Source organism: Indicator indicator, chromosome 3, assembly GCF_027791375.1.
Source record: "Indicator indicator isolate 239-I01 chromosome 3, UM_Iind_1.1, whole genome shotgun sequence".
Taxonomy (NCBI): Eukaryota; Metazoa; Chordata; class Aves; order Piciformes; family Indicatoridae; genus Indicator; species Indicator indicator.
Genome location: NC_072012.1, coordinates 7,071,549 through 7,098,054, shown reverse-complemented (window position 1 = coordinate 7,098,054; position 26,506 = coordinate 7,071,549). Strand labels below are relative to the sequence as shown.

Below are 26,506 nucleotides of genomic sequence, written 5' to 3'. Positions count from 1 at the left end.
CCAATTCAGTTCTAGCTGGTTGTGTTGCCTGTAAACTGGGATGCAGACTCAGTAATCCCATGGTCCGTGTTAGATAGAGGTATTAGAAGCTGAAGCCCACAGAAGAGCCTGAGTCTAGTGGAGGGCTCCATTACTCTAGGCTTGGCAGAGCTGTTATGCTCATTCTGGTGTGGGGGGAGCAAAAGGCTAGAGCAGTATCCCTTCTACCTACAAATTCTTTGGGAGACAACGAAAGAGCAGCAATTTGATCACTTTTCTAGAACACATTTTGCAGAGAGAAAAGGCTGTTTGAATTACTAGGAGCAAAAAGATCACCTTGCTTTACAGCAGAGCTAAGAATGCAGTCCTGCAAACTCTGACCTCTCTTCAGGACTTAGTATCAGAAAGTGTCCTTATTAAAAAGTTTCCATTCTGTTAAAAGTCTTCTACTGAAGCTGCCAGCAGGCATCATTGTTTCAAACAGTAATACCCACCCAACTAGCATTTAAAGCAGAAATACCACTGAAGAGATGACAGGGAGTCCCTCACCACTACACAGAGTGGGAAACAGAGAGAAGGGATGACCATGATAAAGCTCTCCAGTGGAGAGAAGAAATGGTAAGCAGAGTACAAGTAGGGCCACAGGACACTGCTATTTTAAATAACTCAGTGTTGTCATGGGCTATCTGCAGACCACAGCTGGAACATCCTTGAGCAACTGCTCAGAGAATTCTGCAAACGTGGGCAATGTTTTGGAGTCGGTATTTTTGTTTGGTTTGGTTTTGTTTTCAAATAACCCACCAGGTAAGCAGCATAATACCAATGCTGTATGTTTTACCCCTGGGTGGATTAGATGGTTTACAGTACAAAACAAAGCCACAGTACAGAGAGGCATAATTAACTGTTATACACACATAGGCAGTGCAGTTCTAGGGATGTACACTCCTTTTATTCCAGTACCTTTGTATAATAAAGTTAACACAAAATATTCAAATATAAAAACACAAAACAAACAAACAAAAACCAAAAAGAAGAAAGAAAATAAAAACAAAAGCCAGCTGGCACTGCCAACTAATTCCTGTAGTAGTCTTAGAAATCCTAATCCTGTAGAATTTCCTTGTGAAATTGATGTGCATCAGAGTCAATGAACTGATAAGTAACACCAAGCAGGTCTGGTGATGCAGCTACCTGAGGTTTGTATTTTGATTTCTTCTGTGGGTTTGCATGTTTTTGTTTCACAACTTCCCAGCTTTCATGTAAGAAGGGATGGAGCCACGCTGCGTCAGCCCTTCGAACCTCTTGTAGGTGTAATTGAGGAAAACCCAGTCTTTGGATTTGTAGTCAGGTTCCGTTGTGTTTGGCACTGCAGTTCAGAAGCAAAAGGAAAAACAAAACAATTAGAACCAGTGCTGCTTCTGAGAGGGACTTTTCACAGAGCACGTATATAAGCAGCACTGAGCTCCTACTTCCCTAAGCAGCAGAAGCTCCTTGAAGACATCCCGTCAGCTACCTTTGGGCAATGGTCTACAAAGAGTTATCATTTCAGCATACATCTCTGAAGTGGAACTTTTTTTTTCCTTTTTCTTTTTTTCTTGGTATGTCTGCACACAGCAGGCTCCCCTATCTTGGCACGAAGCTATCCAATACCCAGAGAGTATACAGCTATGAAAAACACAACTTGTAGAATGTTCCATGCACAAATACATGTATACATATGGTATTGTCCTCACCACAGACAGAAGAAAAAGATATATCCCAATTATCCCAAGAGAACTACAGATAGTGTAGTACTCTCATAGGCCTCCCTCCCTGCTTGTAGCCTCAGTGAGGCTTCTGTAGTCTATTTTGTGGAGGACCAAAAAAGCCTGTCACACTGCACACAGGTATTCACTTCATGTGGCCTTCTCTATTTAGCTCTCCAGCTGCTGCTTTTAGAGGTCTAGAGCAGTGTTTTCAACTCGAGATGCCAAACACACCAATATAGAATTTTGTTATTTAGGCATTTAGAGATAGAGTAACATAAGTCCGAAATGCCAAAAGCAATACACAGGTAGGTGGCATTATCTAAATACGGACTTAAATGGCTTACCTTAGGCACTGGAGACTGTCTACGTTTGCATTAAAAGGACAAAGCTTCCTTGCCATTAAAAGCCATTGCAGGAAAAAACCCAAACAGCCAAACCCAGCATCTTGATATTTCTGTGGTTGTTAGCACATCTAGGCGTATCAATTAATCATTGTAACATATGTGCCTGTCTTTCAGCCATTAATAATCCACTGAAACCAGTAGGGGCTCAGAGAAATTGGCATGTCAGAGAATCAAGTCTCTAAAAGGTATTAAGATTTTCTACTACCTGCCAATAAAAATTAACAATTAAAAACAAAACAGAATGACAGAAAACATCCAGTTGGAAGAGACCTCCATGATCATTCAGTCCAAACTTTGACCCAGCACTGAAGGATCAACACTAAACCATGTCCCTAAGTAAAAGGTTCACACCTCCAGGGACAGTGACTCCAGCACTGCTCTGGGCAGACCGCTCCAACCTCTGAGAACCCTCTCTGTGACTAAGTATTCCCTAGTATCCAGCCTGAACTTCCCCTGGGGCAGCTTGAAACCATTTCCTCTGGTCGTGTTGCTTGCCACCAAAGAGGAGAGGCTGCCCACCTCCTTGCTCCAACCTCCCTTCAGGTATTTCTAGAGAATGATGAGGTCTCCCCTCAGCCTCCTCCAGACTGAACAACTCCAGCTCCCTCAGAGGCTCCTTGTGGGCCCTCTCCAACCTCGCTGCCCTTCTCTGGACACACTCCAGAAGCTCAAAGTCCTTCCTGTAGTGAGAAGTCCAGAACTGAACACAATACTGCAGGTGTGAACCTTAAATGATTTGCAGAACCATTCAGGTTTGTAAATCACTACATGAAACAATCACCAGTCCGAAAATTTTTGCCCACCAATGTGTGAACATTTATGCTTGGCAAGAAACAAAGTAGTCTTAAATACCTAAAGTTCAACCTGTGCAAGCTCAACCTGAATTTAGTTAGACAAAACCTGCTGTTTTCTGTCATCACTATATACCTACACTTTTTTAAAAAGTAGATTTTTTTTTTAATAAAGCACAAAGATTTTAACAGCTTTCCCCCCCTCCTAAGTTTTAAGGATATAGAATCTATCAGATGTTATAAGTTTACATTGGTATTAGCACCAGAGTTGGTAGAGTTAGAGAATGGTTGGACTTGGTGACCTTAAAGGTCTTTTCTAACCAGAATGATTCTATGACTCTATATTTGTAAGAAAGTCTATGGATCAAGTTTCTGTATTACCCTAGTTATGGTATCAGAAAAGTGTATCTAAACAACATCAAAAAGCATCTGTGGAGTACTGTGACATGTCACCAATGCTAAATTCCACATTTTGAAGGCAGTTCTCACCTGGCTGTAAAATATCTGATTCAGGAAATTCATCGAAGTTTGAAGTATCATCAATACTTTTGATTTCTATAGGGATAGCAGCTGGTCTTTCCCTGCAAATAGAAATACATACCAGAACAGTGAAAATTAGCAAGAGTGACAGGAAGTCCCAGTTTTGCTTAATTCAGCTTTTTACAGTTAAAATATCCCTTTAAAGCACGGAAGTTCTGCTCAGTCCGTCAGAGATGCATCTGACTTGCCTGCTTTGTTGACATCATTGGGAGATTTACTGGTTTCCTATCTAGCATCAGTACCTTCTTGGCACACTTGGGGCAAACAATTTCCCCATTAACCAAAACAGCATTCCATACTTATCTGCCATGGAGCCATCACTATGATCCTGGTTGTCACCAAAAACCACTGTAGATGCCTTGCTTCATAAACCCAGCCTACCCTGCTGAGCAGGATTCTACTTGCATTTGGAGCCATCAGAGGTATTGCTTTACAATTCCAGTGCTCACCAGCCTGCACCTCAGCCAAAATACCTTTCAGCTGTAGCTCCTTTTCTTGACACTTGCTCACCAGTATCTCTCATCCAAAACTGATTGGCTGACATGGTTCTGCTGTAGAATCATAGAATAGAATCACAGATTTTTATTTTTTGGTTGGAAAAGACCTTTAAGATCATCCGGTCCACCTGTTATCAAACTATCAAGCTAAACCATGTCCCTCAGCACCACATCTCTGCCTCTTTTAAACATCTCCAGGGATGGGGATTCAACCACCTCCCCGGGGAGCCTAGTCCAGAGCTTTTTCCTTTTCTGTGAAGAAGCTTAATATTCTAAACCTCCCCTGGTGCAACTTGATGCTATTTCATCTCACCCTATAACTTGTTACTAGAGAGAAGGGACCAACACCCACCTCAGGCCAACCTCCTTTCAGGTAGTTGTGGAGAGTGAGGTGGTTTCCCCTCAGCCTCCTTTTCTCCAGTCTAAACAACCCCAGCTCCCTCAGCTGCTCCTCACCAGACCTGTTCTCCAGACCTTTCACCAGCTAAATCACCCTTCTCTGGACCTGCTCCCAGCACCTTGATTTCTTTCTTGTAGTGAGGGCTCCAAAACTGGACCCACTACTCCAGGTGTGGCCTCTCCAGTGCTGAGTACAGCAGGACTGCTTGTTACATTATTTCTGATACAAGTCAGGACACCATTGGCTTTCTTGAACACCTGAACACACTGCTGGCTCATATCCAAACAGCTGCCAACCAGCACTCCCAGGTCTTGTTCTGCTGGGCAGCTTTCCAGCCACTCTTCTTCCAAGCCTAGTGCATTGTCTGGGGTTGTGACCCATGTAGCTCAACAATTAGGCAGCCCTTTAAGAAATGTTAAGGAGGCATTCAAAGTTGCTTAAGTAATTTATCCCACAAAAGCCTTCAAACTGGAATATGGCACTGTGGGAAAGTCGTTCATTTACACCTGTGTAATTTATTACAAGTGTAATTACTACAATTAAATACACTTCAGGGTGGAGCAGGGAAACCATTTTGCCAGGTTGCCACACATGGCATGAACAGATATGTTACTGCTCTCATTGCTTATTAATAACACCTCCCACACTGAAAGGTAAGTTAAAGAAGATTTTCTACACTGGAGGAAACTAAGAGCTAGACAATCACATGCCCACAGGATGGATTTTCATGTAGAAAACTGCAGTACCACTGAAACAGCATCCTACCTTAAAAAGAGGTGAACAGTAGCCATCAGCTCAACTCAAATTCTGTTCTAAAGGTGTTACCACTTTGGGTACCTGCAAAGGGGGATTAGGCATTGGAATGGACTGCCCAGGGAGATGGTGGAGTCACCATCACTGGATGTCTTTAAGAAAAGATTGGATGTGGCACTTGGTGGCATGGTTTAGCTGATGTGGTGGTGTCAGGTCATAAGCTGAACTTGATGATCTCAGAGATCTTTTCCAGCCTCAATAATTCTGTGAAAGGTAGCTCAGCATCTGCAGGCACAAGCTCAGGCTGGAGCTGGTTTGGCTGCCTCAACTAGGCCCTTTACCCAGGCCTGGCCCAGAAGGATTTGGCCACAGAGGCTGCAACTGAGGTGAGTCAGTGCCTCTGCCCAGCACTCTGTAGATGACAGGGGTGTAGTATCTGCAGCATGCAGTAAAGACATACCCCTGTGTTCTCCTTCTACTTGGTGTCTCTCTTCATTCATCTGCTTCCCCTGCATTTTTTGAATAGTTTGCTTTTCTTGTGCTCCCATTCCAAAAAAGTCAAGTATAGCAACAGCTGCAGAGCCCATTACTAGTGGAAGAGGTGGTCTCTGCTGAGATCAGAGCATACATCAGGAATAACATGGCCATTCAACCACAACTTTTCTTTCTTGGGCACTCTGGGGCAATCAGAGGCATCTCAAGACAGTTAAACAGATCTATGAATGTCAGTGAGGCCTAAGAATCTTCTGTCATCCACCTACTGCCAGTAGCTGCCTTTCAAAATAAAAGATAAATTGGAAATAATTATCCTTGACATCATAGTGCAGGAAATTCTTGCTTTTATTCTCTTACATACATATATATACACACCTGATATGCCCCCAGTCTACTCCTTCAAAAAATGGATGACTTTTTATTTCCTCTACTCCATTACTACCAATTCTATTTTCTGAGTCGATACAAAACCTGAAAAAGTGAGGAGAAAAAAAAAAAAAAAAAGGAAGTGTTACAATAAATGCAGACAGAAGCAACAGCAAATAGAACTGCTGTGGGAATTTGAGGAAGTGCTTTCACATTGTTCCATCACTTGGCATGACATAAAAGCAGCTTGTTGCATCTAGGAGAGAAGGGAGACAGAAGAAGCAGAGTACAGTCAAGAGTCCCAAAACAAAAAAAGCTATGATGACAATACTTACACCTTTCTACCAACTGTTGCAGCCCCATCTGCAAGGTTTGTGGAAAGCTGCTGCAAGTACTAGCCCTGTAAGATTAGTTTGGAAGGGAGACTTAAATCCTTAACACTGAAAACCCCTCTACATGTTCTCCATTATTTAAAATGCAGTTTCCAAGTCGAGCAAATAGGAACACATACACTTAGCCAAACAGAACTGCTCACAGGTGTAGCTTTTTGGAACTACAATGAGCCAGGCATTCAAAACATGCCACGTCCCTATTCTGCCTGTCACTCTACTCTTCCCTCTCCTTAGAGGTACAGGTGATGGTGGTACCAAGAACCCAGGGCCTGCTTCTGATAAAACCCAGCTGCATAACTTTGGGTCAGACTCCAGAAGAAATTGTCAATTTATGAGAAACAGCTGTAAGAAAATCTGTGGAGTGGAAGAAGAAAAAGGTGAATGAGGGACAGTGATAGGATTGTTGAGATGGGGACTGTTACATGCCAAAGTAGCCAGAAAGAAAAACACGAAGAAGGAAAACTATAAAATCCTAAAGAAGAATAACAGGGAGGTGAAAGCTCTCTGATAGCAAGTTCAGGATTTATTCTGGGACATTCCCTTCTCCTCCAGACTGATGCCTGCCTGGACCTATGCCTAGCTAGCCAGAAAAGCTGCTGAAGTATCCCATCAAGGGGCCTGGTGAATACAGCAATACTCAGTCTAGGAGTTCACTGGATGCTAGCAAAGATGTAACAGCATTGTATTTTTTACACCATCCTTGGAGCCTCTTCGAGGATGGCAAAACATATCAGCAGTGACACAAAGAGGAAGTTTTACAATAGCAGGAAAAAAAATGCCCACATCAAACAAAAAGCTTGGTCCTTCCACTTGTGGAATCACCTGAGGGGTAGTACTTGGTAGCAGGGAAATGTGGGCTGTTGCTCCAGAAGACACCTGGCCTTTGCTAAATGAAATCCTGTTTGCCTAGGTGAACAGAGTCTCTGGGTGTCAATTTAGTTATGCTGAACTAAATCCCTCCACACAATTATATCATCCAGATTTGCCAGGCAATTTTCATGTTAATACACTGCAATAAAGAAAAAAAAAGGGGGTCACCTTCTCACTAGGTAGGGACAATTTAGTAATACAGCAAGTTAGGATATCAGCTATCTCCAGTTACAGATTGGAATCTTCTTTTACTTGTAGCTGAGTGTCACTTAGGGGGAAAAAAAAAAACACCAAAAACAAGCAAACAAAACCAAAACACACCAAACCTGTTTATATTCCTATTGCAGCCCAGCCAGTTGGTTGATGCTGATTACTAAGAGACCTCAAAACTTGTAAAAATGGTTAGCCAAGAGAAGGCTCAGGGTTTGTCTGAACTTGAGCTTTTTAGTTTGCTTTGATTTGTATCCATAAAAATAAAGAAGCTTAAAGTTAATCTGCAACTTTTTTTAAGGTGTAATATATGTTGTCTAAGCTGTCCAAGCTGTAAGGGACCAAGTACCTAATGGCCAGGTGTTTCTTGCCTAGCTTGCTTTTGTGAAATCTTTTTACTAAACTGTAACTAAAAATGTTTTACCCTCATTTAAATCCTTCCATAAACAGAGACAAGATAATGACTTCAAGGAGTCATTGTGTATGAACAAATAAACTGCCTGAAATAGCTAAAAATGCCCCAAACACAGCCAAGACTGAGGAAGGAATCCCCAGCAGCATCACTGTGTTCTTTCCAGAAAAGAACTCAGGATATTGACAACACACAAGAAGAGGTTAAGCAGAAAACTAGAGAAACAGACACTGAAAATACCATAGAACTGTGAGACACAAAGTTATTAATGAGAACTAGCTAGAATTAAAGAATTTGAACTGTTGCTATCACAGTAACTGGATTGAGAACTGTTTGTTGTATGCTACTGAAACACTGCTTGGACTAAATTCTAGTTCTCTGCTCTGCCTATGAGAAATTCCTTTTTTTTTTTTTTTTTTTTTTTGCCTGTAACAGAATTATGTAAGCTTGTAATATTATTGGGTAAAAAAAAAAAAAAAAAGTATCTAATCCAAAAGCCACATGCCCCTTCCAAAAATCCCAGGGCAAGAGAGCATCTCTGCCTGACTGTGACACCAAAGCTCATTGCAAAAACTTCACTGCAAAACTGAATGAATTAAAAGCTGTCATTTTGGAAAAAAAGTGAGTAAATCCAAAACATCCAAAGATTTCTGTTCAGTGCATTAAATGCTGGCAAGTAGTTGTTTTCTAATTCCCTTTGAGAAGAAGGGGAAAAAAAAATAAAGTGTTCACCACTTTCCCCCCGCTTCTATTTATGTTTTTCTTTTTTCTAGTCTTCTCCATTTCTCCTGATACGTGGTACAAGTCTGATCATTACAGCTTATTCCTTCATGTTAAACAAATGGCAAAAGGAAAAAGAATTTAAATAATAAAATAAATAATAATCTGTCAAGAATGGCAACGCAGAGAAAACTTTCTTTTCAATCTACATCTTCCTTCATGCAGAACAGCAGGTTAACCTAATGGAAGATGACTGTCTGGATGAGTGTCAGAAGTGGGCTTTTGTTACTAACCTCAGAATTAAATCCTTTGCTTTCTCTGAAATGGGCACCTCTGGAGGAAACACCAACGTTTCTTTCCAGTTCATAACTTTTCTGTAAGTCTCCTGTGGTGTTTCTGAGCAGAAAGGTGGATACCCTGCACAAAAAAAATAGAAGAAGAAACCTTTACCTCTGCTTTTGCCACAATGACTCCAAAGCCAACAATTAGTACTAGCCAGAAGTTTCCTCTATTGCAATGCAACATTCAAGGTTATTTTGTTGCTTCCAATTAGTGAGACCCAAAACCATCAAAAATAATCATCTGAAATAATCACTGAAACAACTGAGACATTCTCTTGTGCTGCCTTCTTGGAAAGGTGGGAAGGCTTTAAGAGTTTTCTAGAAGCTGAATTTGGGGCTTGCTTCAGGTGGAACTGAATGAAATTCTGGTACTTCCTACTATGCAAGGGAGATCAGACTTTGTGAACTACTGGACCCTGCTACCTTTGAATGATTCTTAAGTTGAGGTCTTCAACATACCTATTAGCATTTCATACATAATCACTCCCAAAGACCACCAGTCACACAGCTTGTTGTACCCAGTCTGCATGAATACTTCTGGTGCAATATAGTCTGGAGTTCCAACAGTAGAATATGCCTGGAAAAAAGAAAAAGAAATATTCGTCCACTTTGCAAAGCCTTTTCCTGAGGATTCACATATAGAATTTTGTTATTGGGATGGATAGGAGTGCTTCATTTGAGAATTCACAGTATCTAAAATCCCAAGACCAAAAACCACAGAGAACCTTGAAAGTAAATGGAAATCATCCTCCTAAATGTAATAAAATCATAGAATATCCCCATTGCAATATCAGTTTTGCCAGCATGGAAATGGTGATTGGTATTTTGAGTATGGCTTTGTTATGCTAGAGGGATAGTCATCTTGATCTCTGGAACCCCCAACAAAGAGAAAGACACGAAACTGTTGAAGTCCAGCAGAGTGCTGGAGCACCTCTCCTGTGGAGACAGGCTGAGAGGATTGGGGTTGTTCAATACGGAGATGAGAAGGGTCGTGGGAGACCTTAGAGCAGCCTTCCAGTACTTAAAAGGGGCCTAGAGGAAAGATGAATCTATTTACCACAGCCTGCAGTGATAGGATGAGTGCTAATGGCTTCAAACTGGAAGAGGCTCACTACAACCTGTTGTAGTGAGGCACTACAGTAGGTTGCCTAGAGAAGTTGTGTAGGCTCCAGCCTTTGCAGCGTTCAGGATCAGTTTGGATGGGGCCTTGAGCAACCTGGTCTAGTAGGAGGTGTCCCTACCCCCTACCCATGGCAGAAGGTTGGAACTAGATGATCTTTAAGGTCCTTTCCAACCCAAACCATTCTCTCATTCTGTGACTTGCCTGACTAGAAACAAAAATACTTCATTTTAACAAAAAGAAACATTTCATTTTGGACTAAGTGGAAAGGCAAGGATATGGCTGCTTTTCAAATAGTAACTGAAACAAGTTGTCACTTTAGCTTTTTCCTGTCTCTGATGAACTGTCTCATTCTTTGGCCTAGCTTCACCACATAGTTCTGTCATGTCAGTCTTGGCAGGGATCTAACTCCAAGCAGGAGTAAGGGTGTGAGAAACAGCCCCTGCCAGGCAACGTGACTACAATGTAATCTCATTATGTCTCATGAGGAAAGAAAGGACAACCCAAAAGCTTTATAGGAATAGTGCAGCAAATCACATGAAAACAAAGTGTGAAAAGTTCCAAAATTTGAGAACTGAGTTTTTTTTACTACAGATTTTTTTACTACAGATCCATAGCTGACAGATACTATCACAGAATGGTTTGGGTTGGAAAAGACCTTTAAGATCACTGAGTCCAACCACTATCTAACTCTGCATTCTCATTCAACAGAAGGGCAAACACAGAAGTTTTCCCCACAGCTCCCTGAAAAAGAGCCAAACAGCCAAGACCCAAACAGCTACACATCTTGTGATACTGAACTGCAGGAATGAAACTAAATTAAATCTGAACTCCAGGAGTTTAAACACACTGTCAGTACCAGGTCAGCCTAGGAGTAAACCCAAGATACAGCTTAGCTAAGTGTTTGCTGACACCTGAGGTTAGTCCAGATGCTCCAAAGGGAAACAAAGGCATAGGGAAGAGCAAAGTCTTGCTAGCCAGAGCTCTGGAAACAAAGGAACCCTGATCTCAAGCTATCCTACTACTGGAATCACCAGACCACCTTCTTTCCAGTTATTTGCTATTTTGGAAACCTGAAGGGAACAACATCTGTAAAGGATGAAGGCCTTCTATTTTTTGAAAACCAGTAGCATCAGCACTGAGTTTTTATTTCATGTTTTCCACAAACAGAAGAAAAAAAAAAAAGAAAAAAAGACAATTTTAATAACTCACCAGCTGTCTCCTGTTTTTCTTCCACGTTTCTGCTTTCCTCTTTGAGTTCATATTCTGAAATGCTAATTCACAAAATATTTATTAGGTAAATAAATGCATTTTGAAAATTAAAAGGTTGACAGCAGTCTATTTTCAAAGACTGTTTAGTGTCTTTAGAATGCTTTAGTCTAGAATGAAATCATAGAACCACAGAATTGTAAGGGTTGGAAGGGACCCCAAGTATCATCCAGTTCCAGCCTCCCTGCTAGATCAGGTTGCCACATCCAGCCTGGCCTTAAAAACTTCCAGGGATGGGGCTTCCACCACCTCCCAGGGCAACCTGTTCCAGTGTCTCACCACCCTTATGGTGAAGAACTTCTTCCTAAAGTCTAATCTAAATCTACCCTTCTCTAGCTTGGATCTGTTCCCCCCTAGTCCTATCACTACCTGACACCCTAAGAAGTCCCTCACCAGCTTTCTTACTGTGGCCTTCCAATACCTGAAGGGGGCCTACAAGGTCTCTTTAGAGCCTTCTCTGCTCCAGACTGAGCAACCCCAACTCTCTCAGCCTATCTTCATAGGAGAGGAGCTCCAGCCCTCTGATCATCCTCATGGCCCTTCTCTGGACATGTTCCAGCACCTCCAGATTCATCCTGTAATAGTAGCTCCAGAACTGGACACTACTCCAGGTGGGGGTCTCATCAGAGTGGTATAGAGGAGGAGAATCACCTCCCTCAACCTGCGGGCCACACTTCTCTTGAAGCAGCCCAGGATGTGATTTGCTTTCTGGGCTGCAAATGCACACTCATGGCTCATGTTGAGCTTCTCATTCAACCAGCACCCCCAAGTCCTTTTCTTCAGGGCTGCTCTCAAGCCAGTCACTGCCCAGCCTATGTCATTGCCTGGCATTGCCCCAACCCAGATGCAGGACCCTCACTTGGTCTTGTTGAACCTCCTGAGGTTGGCATGTGCCCACCTCTCCAGCCTGTCAAGGTCCCTCTGGATGGATCCCTTCCTTCCAGCCTGTCTGCAGCACCACACAGCTTGGTGTCTTTGTCGAACCTGCTGAGGGTGCACTCAATGCCACTGTCCATGCCACCAAAGATGCTGAACAAGACTGGTCCCAGGACTGATCCCTGAGGAACTCCACTTGGCACTGGCCTCCACTGGGACATGGAGCCATTGACAGCCACTCTTTGGGTGCAGCCATCAAGCCAGTTCTTTATCCACCAAGTGGTCCATCTATCAAACCCAGACTTTCCCAGCTTGGAGATCAGGATGTTGTATGGGACAGTGTCGAAGGCTTTGCTCAGGTCCAGATAAATGAAGTTGGCTGCTCTTCACTTGTCTATTGATGTTGTGTCTTCCCTTTAATCTTCACCCATATGCTCTCAACCAGCTCATCATCCTTCCCCAGGATGGGATGGAGCTTCACTGATTCCAGATGGTCACTGATAGAGAGAGCAACACCTCCTCCCCTGCCTTTCCTTCCTAAAGAGCTTGTACCCATCTATCCCTACATTCCAGTCATGGGAAGCATCCCACCAAGCTTCAGTAATAGCCACTATATCATGGCTTTCCAGCAGCACAGTGGCCCTTGATTCATCCTGTTTATTATCCAAGCTGCGTGTATTTGCATAGAGGCACTTCAGCTGGGCTGGCTTTGTGACCCTCTTAGGCAAATCCTCCTTGATTCCCTTGGTGTGTCTTGGTGCACTGTCCCTGGCTTACCTCAGGGCAACACATTGAGAGCCCTTACTAGTATACTCCATCCCTCTGCTCCTGCTGTGCTGCCCCACTCTGTGTCACAGGCAGGCATGAGATTATAACTAGAAATGGGAAAATGATAATGAGTAACTACTGGCCAAACTGCAGCTGAAACTTCTGTAAGTAGGACACATAAGCAATTCTAAATTAGAACTTGCTAAAAAGGTTCTACAGACTGATGTGAGATGAGCAGCACTTACTGTTGCAGCTGGCAATGTATATTCAGATATTGGTGATGGGTTTTTTAAGCAACAAGAACTGCAAAGGAATTTTACTTTTGTAGATTAAATCAACAGCAGGCTGGATACAAGTGAGCAGTGTGCTCAGGTGGCCAAGAAAACCAATAGCATCCTGGCCCATCTCAGCTACCACTGTAACTGACCAGCAGGACAAAGGAAGTGACTGTCCCCTTGTACTCAGCACCTTGAGTACTGAAGTCCAGTTTTGGGCCACTCACTACAAGAAAGACATAGAGGTCCTAGAGTGGGTCCAGAGAAGAACAACACAGCTGGTGAAGGGACTGGAGCACAGGTCTGGTGAGGAGTGGCTGAGGGAAGTGGGTTGTTTAATAATCTGGAGAAAAGGAGACTGAGGGGAGACCTTCTCATTCTCCACCACTACCTGAAAGGAGGTTGGAGTCAGCTAGGGGTTGGTCTCTTCTTCCTATTGACAAGTGACAGGATGGGAGGAAATGGTCTGCAAGTTGTATCAGGGGTGTTTAGGTTGGCTATTAGAGAAAGCTTCTTCACTGAAAAGGTTCTCAAAATGCTGGAATAGATTCCCCAGGGAACTGGTTGAATCCCCACCCCTACAGGTGTTTAAAAGAGATGCAGTGCTGAAGGACACGGTTGGCATGAGACTTGGTAGAGTTTGTTAACAGTTGGACTCCAGAATCTTAAAGGTCTTTTCCAACCAAAGCAATTCTATTATTCTACAAAACAGTCACATGCAGGCATCTTGATGAGCAACTTAATTCTTATAAAAAGCTTCATGAGATTGTCACCACCTTCACTAAGTCAGCACATGAAAACCATATCCCTTCTGAAAGAGTGTTCCTGTAACTTCACTAACATTGTTACAAAAATGTATTTGTCCCCATGTACAAATGAGCAAAACCACACTAATGTTACCAAAAAATAGTAATTTCTTTCCCATTAAATGCTCCCATGAGCAGGGGAAGTTGCATTTCCAGTTTCCCATTAAATGCAAGCAGCCTGACCAATCTTGTTTACCACAGCAGAAATAAATGATGTGGTCTAGCTTCAGCTCCGAACTATTTAAATGTTGAATGAGGACATCTTATACTCACAGAAGTCACTTGGTGGGTTGTGTGTGAGGTTCCTGTAGAACTCAGTTCTGTGAGCTTTCTTTAAACCTGTGCATAGCCCAAAATCAGACAGTTTTACATGACCCTAAAAAAAATTAAAAGGAAAAAAAAAAAAATCGAAGAAAACCATTTAGAAAGGTTATGATCGAAAAAAAACACGTTTAATAACTGCACATGGCTTCTCAGGCCATGGCAGACTTGTACAGAACTACTTAGTCAAGGACAAGGAGGCAAATAATGTCTGAATGTTGTTACACTGTGAGGAATGTGGAAATGGTTACATCAACAGTTCAGCAACAGCTGAGGGCAGTTAGTTTGACTGATTTTGTTTTTAAATGGATACCACTGAGACATCCCTCTCTGCAAGACATTAAGGTCCTGGAGCAGGTCCAGAGAAGGGCAATGAAGCTGGTGAATAGGTCTCATGAGGAGCAGCCGAGGGAACTGGGGTTGTTTAGTCTGGAGAAAAGACTGAGGGGAGACCTTCTTGCTCCACACAGCTCCCTGAAAGGAGGTTGGAGCCAGGTGGGATCAAGTCTCTTCTCCCTAGTAATAAGTGACAGTAAAAAAGGAAATGGCTCCAAGTTGCACCAGGGGAGATTTAGGTTGGCTTGAAGAAGAAACCTCTCCACTGAAAAGGTTCTGAAAGACTGGAGTAGGCTCCCCCGGGAGGTGGCTGAAGCCCCATCCCTGCAGGTGTCTAAAAAAGGCAGAGATGTAGTGCTGAGGTTTAGCACCAGACCTGGCAGAATTAGATAATAGTTGGACTCTGTGATCCCTTGTTCTGCTTGGATGGTACCCAGGCTTCAATCAGGTTTCCAGACATCAATGCTAGATAGTCTTACAGACTCATGTATAATGTTTACTGGGTCCTTTTCATGGCTCACTATAGTCAACAGTTTCCACCACCCGTGAGTGGGCGATAAAACAATTATCTGACTGTAGGAAATGAAGTGGTTATTAGTGATTGTCTGAATGTTTCATGCTTTCAGATGTCTTGAAGCAATTAAGTATATAAACTTTTAATGACTATGAGCATCTGGACGTCCTAAGTGGGTCTTCTCACTTGAAAGGCTTTCCTTAAAAGCTTTAAAAGGCTTTCCAACAAACAACAAGGGTGGTTTTGCTTTTAAGTGTATTGGTGTTCTAGAAGGAAAAAGATAGTGACAGTTTTCTGCCCTTCATTCCAGCTAGTTTAAGTCAGTCACTCTTGTGTCACTACTGGTTCCCACTGACGAGCACCACTATAAATGGCATCATCTGCAGACAGTGATGTTTAAAGCATAGGCAGTTTACATACACACTACACACCTTAGCATCCAGTAGGAGGTTATCTGGTTTAATATCCCTGTGGATGAATCCCAGCTGGTGAATAGCATCTATGGCCAACACAGTTTCAGAAATGTAAAACTGTGTCTCCTCTTCTGATAAGGTATCTTTCTTCATTAGTAAGGTCATCATGTCACCTAATCAAAGAGACGAAAATACAGCTTTGAAACCAGAACATTTGAACAATGAGACTAGTTCTAAGTGAAACCCCAGGAGAACCCAAACTTAACCTTGTAGCTGGCCTTACAGCTACTCATTAGAAAACTATTACTGCAAGGACCTACAAACCCAACAATACTTTTTCAGTAAACTGGATTTAAAACTTGAAAATTGTAACCAGAAATTGTAATTGGATAGCCCAGGGAGATACTGTGAATTTTGACACTCAAGATATGTAACGCACAAATAAACTGTTTTAACAACTTTTTTTGGTGTGTGTGTGTTAATAGCTTTAGTAGTTAAAGAGCAGAACCTTTCATAACCTTCCTTTCCTTGCCCCTAACCAAAGAAAGAAAAAAAAAATAAATTCAGGAATGGTTACATCACTGCCACTGAATTTAAAAAAAAAGTTAATTTTTTTGTTATCACAAATTACACAGTACTTGTATCACCACAGCAAACAGCTTACCTCCAGGTAAGAACTCCATGATAAGATAAAGATTTCTTTTATCCTGAAAGCTGTAAAACATCTTCACCACCCAGGCTCCATCTGCTTCAACCAAAATATCTCTTTCTGCTCGGATATGGGCTACCTAAAATTTATTTTTGAAGTCCTTATTATTAAAAAGACAATTTAAATACTTCAACAAAGAGCATTGTATTGTATTCCTAGTCCCACAAAGTATTTTCATGTTCTTTAGCAACCAAACTACTTTGCACACTCTTTCCATAAATCATGTTTTTCATAATGGTGAAGGGTCTGGAGAACAGCTCTTCTGAGGAGCAGCTGAGGGAACTAGGTTGTTTAGTCCAGAGAAAAGGAGGCTGAAGAGAGAAATCATTGCTTTCTACAACTCCCAGAAAGGAGGCTGGAGCCAGGTTGTGGCTAGGTTCTCCCCAGTAGCAAGTGATAGGAGGAGAAGAAATGGCCTCAAATTGCACCAGGGGAAATTTATGTTGGATATTGGAAGAAACTTCTTGACTAAAAGGGTTCACAAACACCTGCTCCAGGAAGCAGGTTGGATCCCCATCCCTGGAGATGTTTAAGAGAGGCAGAGATGTGGTGCTGAGGGACATGGTTTAGCACCAGCCTTGGTAAAGTTAGACAGTGGTTGGACTTGATCTTAAAGGTCTTTTCCAACCCAAATGATTCTATGATTCTAGAATTTTTTACGAAATCCTACAAAGTCCTCCCAAAATATCCCTTAGAAACTCAGAGAGAAGTCAACCCAATGTTGAAAAGAACCATTCACACAATTTTACAGAGGCACATCTCTATAAGCACAAAGCATAGCTTGTTAAGCTGAGGTCTTTTTTTGGGAAGAACTAACAAAGCTTGTGGGGAAAAAAAAAAGGCAAAACATACAGAGCTGTCACAGAGCCCTGTGTCCCTACTGCAAGCTCAGACACATGCATGGAAAAGTATTTCTTGACAGCTGTAAGATTTCCTTTGTTCGTGTACCAGAAAGCAACTTCTAGAGAGAGGAAAAAAAAAAAAAGGCTATTTCAGTTTTAAGAACTATTTCTTCCAAGCAGAGCCCATTTCTTCTCCTGTTCTACTGACCAAGAGCACCTTCACCACAGGGCAATCGGTCTTCTCTCTGCATCAGGCACTCCAACTTTGATTTAATTACAGAATCACAGAAACATTCAGGTTGGAAAAGACCTTTGGGATCATCAAGTCCAAATGATAACCCTACTCTATCTGTTCTTGTTAGCAAAATACTTCTTTCCATCCTTCACTCTTCAACGTAGCTATAAACTAGAGTATTAAAACCTTGCTTAAAAACAGCTAGGGTATTTCCCAGTGCCATCAGGCACTCAAATCAACTAAAAAAAAGCCTTACTTTTCTTGTATTTATGTTCTGTGTTGCCTTCCACTAAACGGACCAGGGAATAAAAAGCCAGCAGACAAATACTCTCCAGGGAAAATTGCTGTGCCAGACAAAATGGAGAGTCTGAGCTACAGCTGCTGCATGGGCTGTACCTGTTCTAGCAGGTCATAAAACGTGGCAGGGCTTCAAACACAGGGCAACACACCTTCTGGGTGCTTTGCAGAACATGTTGCTCTTCTGGTTCCCTATATTCAGGGCATGGGCTCAAAAAGGAAAAAAAAAAAAAAACAAAACCAAAAACAAACACAAAGTACCACGGCAGGGCAATGGAATACAAAAGGAAACAATGGGTAAGGTTTGAACAGGTGAGGAAAAGTCCTATTTTGTCTGCCCTTTTGCTTGAGACATCCAAACTGGATTTCTTGATTTGTTGAGCTGAAGTACTTGCTGTGTCCTTTCAGCATTCATAGTGAATTGTGAGATAAAAATTAAAACCAAACTAACAAAACAAGACAGGACCCCACTAAAAAGCAAAATAAATGAAACAAAGCCCATGAACAATGTGCCATCTGTTGGTATCTAGCCATCCAAAGAAAACAACAAATGCTCTCTTTTTTTTTAACTTCGGCTTAGTTCTGTTTTTCAAGAAGCATTTTCCTTGAAATGCACTTTGACAGATGAAGTACTCTAAGGTCTGCACTGATAAAGGAGGGGAGAAGCATAATAAACCTGGTTTTAGCACTAATCATGGCAGGGGACATGGCACAAATCTTTCAACACAAAAAAGTTCTGGATCTTTCCCATTTTCAGTATTTTTCTTTCAAAACTCTTGGTACAAATGGCAAACTGTGCCTGTTAAATCACCTTCCTCCTGTTCACAAACACAGCCCAGGGCAGAGGGGCAAAAATAGGACAAGAAGCAGACAGAACAAGGGGCAATGGCTTTGAGCTGGAAGAGGGCAGATTTCGACTGGAGATTAGAAAGAAATTCTTCAGTGAGGGTGGTGAGACACTGGAACAGGTTGCCCAGGGAGGTGATAGAAGCCCCATTCCTGGAGGCTTTTAAGGCCAGGCTGGATGAGGCCTTGAGCAACCTGGTCTAGTGGGAGGGGTTTGAACTAGGTGATTTTTTAAGGTCCCATCTAACCTAACCCATTCTATGAATCTGTAAAAAAACCAAAACCAAACCCAAAACCTTTGTCACTGTTCCAAATCAACTGTAAATAATTTCTTTTTTTTTTTAAAAGGTGATGACCTTATTTCCCAATTTCTCATTTTTTATGTAACAAGTCCATAGATGCTCTGAACTGCTAGATTGGGACTTTCAAAGGGGAGAATATGACCAACTAATATCTACAGCAATCTTCTAAACAGCATAAGTTTGAAATCTTGGGGACTTAGACAAAGCACAAACCTGCTCTTTCTCCAGCATATCTGCTTTTCTTAGTATCTTCATTGCATAAATATGACCTGTATCCTTCTTCTGAACGAGGCGTACCTACAAGGAGAAACAACCCTATCAGTCTTCTCCACCTCAGAAACAAGACCCAAGCATGGAATCTCCTGGAAGGCTCAAAATTGCTGGGCATGGAAAAGTTCTTTCAAACGTTTAAAAACCATGAGAACAGGAATATTTCTCCACCACACACAACACTAACACTAGTGATGAGTAGGTACTTTGAAGCAGTTCTTGCGTTAGGCAGGCAGGTTCCAGGTAGCTGTGAGATTGTGCACCCCAAAATTCAGGAGCGGATACAACTGTGATGTGACACAGGGCAGGGAGGATGTTTATGGAGAGAAGCTGCACAACTCCCACTCCATCCTTTCAGGGGCCCAAATGAGCAACATCAGCTTGGGAAGCTATGGGGAAGCTAAAGGCCTTTCCATTTGAGAAAGGTAACTCAAAATAGCTGTTCTTCTGCAATCAAACTCCCCAGCTGGAACTTTTTTCCTGTAATTAAATATTCCATTTTAACATTCAATGCAAATTTTAATATCCTGTTCAAGCAAGAAAATGACAAACCTCCCCAAATGCTCCTCTTCCTATAACTTTCAAAGACTCAAAGTCATCCAAGCCGAGTCTAGTCCTCTTTAGTCGCAGAAACTCTGTTTCTTTGCGAGCGTGTTGTGACCTGCGCAATTTTTTCTAAGGAGACACAGAGAAAAAGTTTTTAAAGTCATTTGACAGTAGGAAGTCAAGACAGACAATCACAGAATCACAGAACATTAGGGGTTGGAAGGGACCTCAAAAGATCATCTAAGCCTAACCCCCCTGCCAGAGCAGGATCACCTATACCAGATCACACAGGAACGCATCCAGGTGGGCTTTGAATATCTCCAGAGAAGGAGACTCCACAACCCCCCTGGCAGCCTGTTCCAGTGTTCCATCATCCTCACAGCAAAAAAATTTTTTCCTCATGTTTCCATAGAACTTCCTATGCCTCAACTTTCATCCATTGCCTCTTATCCTGTCAGTGGGCAATTTCCCTTCCTGTAAAGTATTATCTGTAATTCTAAAAGGAGAGAGAAAGTTTCTCAAAGTGCAATTCAGGAGCATGGTGTTTTATACAGAGGCCTCAGGTCTAGTTTCATTTTTTTGAGTTTGTTACTGAGTTATTAAAAAAAAAAAAAAAAAAAGAGTGTTACTGAGTGATAAAAAAAAGAAAGAAACAAAACATTCTAGCTCTAAGCATATCAGTCTTAAGTCACTGAGGCAAGCACTTTTATTTCTGGGCAGTGTGAAGGATCAATAAAAGCTTAAATTTGTACCCCACCAAAAAAAAGCGATGACAGGTCTCACAGGCAGCAGAGATCCAACTTCTGTTATTTATAGTAAAATTCACTTGCTTTATGGCACACAAACACTTGTGCTTGGGGGGGAAAAAAAAAAAAAAAATCTGTCCAGACCCTGTCATATATTTTGTTCTACAAGAATATCAATGGGACTCACCTAGAGAGCAGATAAAACACCAACCTCTGCTCCTAAAGATGCTGAAATCTAAGAGCCTGCTAAAGGAGATCCATCCATTAGGCACCTGCCAGATTTTGTACTAGGATGATGGTTTTAAAACCACAAGATGGCATTATGTGCCCACAATCACTTTTTGTCCTTCCTAGAAATGATGGTGATCACACAAGCTCAGAAATGACTGAAACACTGTTCACAGATTGCATTGGATTGGAAGGGACCCTCAAAGGTCATCTTGTCCAACCCCCTGCAGTCAGCAGGGACACCTCTAACTAAATCAAGATGCCCTTGATCAATCAGGCCTACATCAAGTCTGATCTTGAATGTCACCAGGGACAGGGCCTCAACCACATCCCTGGGCACCCTCTTCCAGTATTTTACCACTCTAACTGTAAATAATTTCCTCCTTAAGTCCAACCTAAATCTACCCTGCTCCAGACCCTTGAGGGACATCACTTGCCACCTGTCTCCATCTCGACATTCAGCTCTACCCTTTGTATGGAATCATCCAGACAATTCCTTATCCACTGGACAGGTCACTCATCAAATCCATCTCTCTCCAGCTTAGAAAGAGAGTCAAAGGCTTTACAAAAGTCCAGATAGATGACATCCATAAGTCATCTCTTGTCCACTGATGTAGTCACACCATTGTAGAAAGCTAGATGTCACACAGGACATGCCCTTGGTGAAGCTACGCTGGCTGTCTCAAATCACCCTCCCTGTCCTCCACCTGCTTTAGCATAGCTTCCAAGAGGATCTGTTTGCAGGCACAGAGGTGAGGCTGATAAATCAGTAATCTCCAGAATCCTGGTTTTTACCCTTTTTAAAACTGGGTGCAATGTTTCCCTTCTTCCAGCCTCCAGCCACAACTTTTCAAATATTATGGAGACTTGCCCTGCAACTACATCAGCCAATTCCTATAGATCTCTGGGATGCATTTCATCAGGTCCTGTAGATTTGTGCTGAGATTCCTCAGGTGATCCTGAACATGATCTTCCCTTACAGTGAGAGGGGCTTTACCTCACAGGCCCACACCTAGTGGTCCATCAACACGGGATGGAGCAAAATTGCCAGTGAAGGTTTGAGGAAAAAATTTTTTTTAGTACCTCAGCCTTCTCATCTGTTGATACCAGGTCTCCATTCTCACCTACAGAAGCTCTCTTCTTAGCATCCCTTGCCAGGTTCAGCTCTAGGTGTGCCTTAGCCTCCCTGACCTCATCTCTCTCACAACCAGGTGTTGCTCTACTCCTCCCAGGTTACCTGTCCCTGCTTCCACTGTCTGTGCAGTTCCCTCTTACTCTTTATTTTCACCAGCAGGTTATTCAGCCATGCTGGTCCCTTTCCTTCCTTGCCCAATTTCTTAAAACACAGGGATCAAGAGCTCTTGCCCTCTAAGGATAATGCCCTTAAAGATCTGCCAGCTCTGCTCTGCTCCCCTGTCCCTAAGGATCTTTTCCCAGGGGGTCCTACTAAGGAGCTGGAAGTTTGCTTTCCTAAAACTCAGAGTCCTGACTATACTTCCTGTCTGTCCTGTATCCCTTCAGACTGCAAACTCCACCAGTGCATGATCACTGCAACCCCCAATCTTGACATCAGTGATGAATTCTTCACTTGTATTTGTGACCATCAGGTCCAGTATCGCATTCCCTGGGGTAGGGCTGTCTAATATCTGGCTCAGGAAGTTATCATCAAGGCATTGCAGGAGTCTCCTCGATTGCCTACAGCTTGCTCTGCTATTTTTCCAGCAGAAGTTGGGGTAGTTGAAGTCCCCCAGCAGAACAAAAGCCTGCAACACGAAGCCACATCTAGCTGGAGCAGGAAGGCTTCCTCCGTGAGCTCCCCTTGACCAGGTAGTGTGTAGTAGACACCAACCACAAGGTTCCCTTTGTCTCTAATTCTTATCCATCAGCTTTTGACTGGTTCATAGCAACTCTTCAGGGACAGTTCTTCACACTCTATTGTCTTGAAGGCAATACAGGCAGCCACAGTGTGACGGACTTCAGAAAAGCAACTCACTGACTACAGTTCTGAGAGATGCCACCCAGGCAGAGATCATCACATCCTCATCACTTCGACAGGGAACACAGGTTTTCCCAGTTTATTGTTCAAATCAAGACAAAATGGTTCAGCATTTTGTTTTCTAACCACTTCTTCCAAGCATATCTCACCTTTTTTTCTTGCCTGTGATGGTTTGAAACTGTCTTTTTAATTTTTCCTTGCAAAGTTCAGAACAGAGAAAGTGAAAGAATGTAAATAAGTCACTATTGGGTGTAAGAAAGCAAAATACTGATTGTTCTAAACACTTCCATTGGATAGATAGAAATGTTTAAGAACTATTACCCAAAACAAAGTAGGCACTTTGGCACATTCTGCGTTCAGCAGTGGGGGCAGTTGCTGGGCTGTCTGGCTGCTGTTTTCTTCTTCTTCTCTTCTGGCTGAAGATAACACACACTGACCTTGGCAGCTAAGTTAACAACTTTCTGCTTAACTAACTCTGCTTTCTGTCCAAGGAGGGTCTGGGGGGAAGCTCCTGGGAGAGAGAGAGGCCCCTTTGGGAGGGTCCCCTTGGGGGGAAGCAAAGGGAGATCGGTTGTGCTTTTCTGTTGATTGTATATATTTGTGAATGTTGTGAATTTTGTATATTTGTACATATTCATTGCATTTCATTGTAGATTTTAGACTCTGCTTGTAAATACAGCTTTTCATTTGCTTCCAGACTGAGCTAGCCTGGTTATTGTTGGGGGGGTGGAATTTCAGCTCACACCGACACATTGCCAAATACCACGGCGAACAGTTTTCATCTATATACTTGCTGCTGCCATATGTCTCAACAGCACCAAGAGTGGCATGAAAAGCCTTAGCTATTTCCAGTACCATTCAAGCATATTCACAGCTTCCCTAATAAACAAGTTACTTACAGGGACAGCATTCATTTACAAACTAAAACTTCATGCCATGCTAACTCCTGTTTCTGTAAGCTCCTCAAATGCCAATTTGGAGTGGTGCAAAGCACACTAGTGTCTTCAGAGGTTAAGGAGTATTTACCTCCTCATCTGCAAGGCCTTCCTCTTCCATAGCCACTTCCAGCTTCTTCTGCCTGCAAAGGGAAGAAACAGGAGACTGATTTATTTCGTACTATTAAAACCAAACGTAACACTACAGCAAGTCAACACCTTTACTTGACATTTTCCAGATATGGGAGAATTTGCCTCAAATGGACATTTGAGAACTTATTGTGTACTCCCTTCATTTGCTCATTCAATAAAAATGATCAAAGCTATTGAAAACAAGCAAATGTAAGCACCCTTCTTTGGAAAACTAGGCATTACAGTTCCAAATGTATAATCACTCTAATGACTTGTATTTCTTCTTATAATCTAGCTGAAATAAGGCTATTTCTATTAATTAGGATTATGAATCAGAATAAGATTTTGTTATTTTTCACTATTTTAATCTCATCTCTAACTCCTACACCTCCACCAGCTCCACCTTTCACTCCCAGTCCCAGCCTTACTGACCTCTCCCTTGGTCACACACGTGGTCCTGTTCCCTTCACTCTCATACCAATCAGCTCTACCCTGCTGGAGTGAGCCATCACCATCTCCTTCCAGTGTTCTTTGTGAAGGAGGGCTCACCAGTCCCAGGGCTCCTCCAGTTGTTGTCATGTCAGGCTGGAAGCGTGTGAGTGAAGCCTCAGAGTACCCCACAGATCGCACAGGGTCAGCACATGGCAATGTGTCTATTAGACCTCTCTTTTTCCATCCCTAGGATGCTTCTTCATGACTATCAGGGCACACCTTTCAGAATGCTGGTTACCCACTAGCAGAAGACGAGTTGGAAGGCTGGGTGCCAGGCTCTTGGTGTCTTCCTGTACCAGGAAGCACAGCAGGAACCCCTAAATTAAAGGCCCTTGGTAGACAGTCCGTTCTTCTAACTAGAAGCAACTCAATTATATGGAGTAATGACGAAATATGATGAAGAGAGAAACCCTGCTGCTCAACAGAAAACCCCTCAATTAAAAACACTATCAGGGCAATGATAATTTCACATGCTGATGACAAATTTGAAACAGCATTCATTACAATCAAATGCTGGATGCTTTAACACTTAATTCAAGTAGCACTTGGCCACATCAGAGGCAGAATTGAGCACTGATGAGAAAAGTTAAAATGGAGATGATCAACACGTACTCGAAGTACCAGTCAACACCATTCTCAGATCACTTAGAGGTGGGTATTACATTATCCTCAAAATACATTCTGCCCATCCAAGAACCTCTCAAACTTTTCATCACCTTGAGTACTGTGTTCAGATTCGGGGCCTTCACTACAAGAAAGACACCGAAAGTGCTGAAGCACATCCAGAGAAGGGCAGGAAAGCTGGTCAAGGGCCTTGAAAACAGGTCTAGTGAGTTGTGGCTGAGGGAACTGGGGTTGTTGAGTCTGGTGAAAAAGAGGCTGAGAGGAGACTTCTCTCTCATCACATCTCCCTGAAAGGAGGTTCAAACAGGCTCTCCAGGGAGGTGGTTGAATCCCCATCCCTGCAGATGTTTAAAGAGATGCAGATGTGGTGCTGAGGGACATGGTTTAGCAGCAGACGTGGTAGTTAGAGAATGGTCAGACCTAATTTTCTTGAAGGACTTTCCAACCAAAAGTATTCTATGATCACCAACGCTATGCTCTTTACTGCTCCTTATCTCTAGCACCACCATCTCTCTGCCTCCTCTCCTTACTCCATCAGCACGTTTAACACCTCACCTATGTCTTCTTCCCTACCTATAAGCTCCCTTCCACAGGGTTTATGAGGCTTGGCATGAGCTCCATGCCACAGAGGACCAACAGACACCATGAGCCACTGCCTTACACAGAACCAAGTTAATTCTCATAAGCAGCTATGCAGCATCTTCCTCTGTAGATTTTAGTCCTTGTGGCACATGTGAGGAATCAGGTCATGAACTTCATGTGCTACAGAGTAAAACTCTGCACAGAGCAGTTTCTACAAAATAGTAGTAGTCTGATGGGAAGGTAAGTTCTATCAGAAGTTAAAAGCAGAGGTCCTCAGTTACTCCATGACTGCTTTGGGCAGTAGCAGGGAATATTCACAGGTCTACCAGCACAGTCAGCAGCTGGAAGGTAGCTTGTGCCCTTTGAGGATTAGACCTTTGCTATTAAGAAAAGCTTCTGAATACTGCTTCATACATGGGGATCAAAGTACCCTTGAGCAAACACTGCCAAAAGCTGCGAAAAGCTCGAGATGGGGAAGCAGCAGCAGAGCTGGTACCTGGTTTCTCTCTCTTCATGCTGTATAATTAGGTTACTGTAGAAGTTCTCCAGTGTAAGTTTGGCCACTGTCACTCTCTCCCGGGTGTGGTTACTCATGGGAAAGGAAGTTGTAGTCCCTGCAGTCATCGCCATGGTAACATGTACTGAAACAGAACACATCACATCATCATTCACTGGAAAATTAAAATAGATTTTGTTATATTTTGGGTGGGGTTTTTTGCCAACATGTTGGCAGAAGAAGGGGTGAATCACAGCAAAGAGCTATGCAGGCTATGGGCAGCTCACACAGCAGTGCTTGTCCATAAATGAGGCAAATGTACCTTTGGCAGACTTAAGCCTGTTGAAAGGAAAAGGGGGAAGCATGAAGAGGCCCAGACAGCTCCCACAGCTGGATATGTCACAACTCAACGGCAATTTCAGACTCTAGAAATTCTAGATGCTACCAAAAGGACAGGATAAAATGAAGAAGTAAATGGACAAAACCCTTAATCCAACCCAGAGGGCAAACTATTGCAAGAATAGATGATAGCCATCAAACTTCTTCGAATTTAAAAGCCACTCAACTAAATCACATGGGGGCAGTTGGGGAGATTTCTAGTAATCACCACATGAA

At 42.6% G+C, this 26,506-nt stretch overlaps 1 protein-coding gene across 2 annotated transcripts; it reads right to left on the bottom strand.

The window, feature by feature from the left end:
* Nucleotides 1-1,160: 1,160 nt before the first annotated feature.
* STK38L (serine/threonine kinase 38 like) lies at nt 1,161-26,025 on the bottom strand. 2 transcript variants are annotated; one of them, XM_054399507.1, is made up of 13 exons: nt 25,892-26,025; nt 23,657-23,708; nt 19,667-19,789; nt 19,058-19,141; nt 16,278-16,401; nt 15,632-15,786; nt 14,303-14,405; nt 11,248-11,309; nt 9,375-9,492; nt 8,868-8,991; nt 5,980-6,075; nt 3,400-3,500; nt 1,161-1,342 (listed from the first exon to the last, which is right to left on the bottom strand). In XM_054399507.1, exons 1-13 carry the CDS (start codon nt 26,023-26,025, stop codon nt 1,215-1,217), a joined length of 1,404 nt encoding a protein of 467 aa, XP_054255482.1. In that variant the 3' UTR covers nt 1,161-1,214. The 2 variants fall into 2 exon arrangements, with proteins under 2 accessions (XP_054255482.1, XP_054255481.1); XM_054399506.1 differs by having other exon boundaries at nt 3,409-3,500.
* Nucleotides 26,026-26,506: the final 481 nt, after the last annotated feature.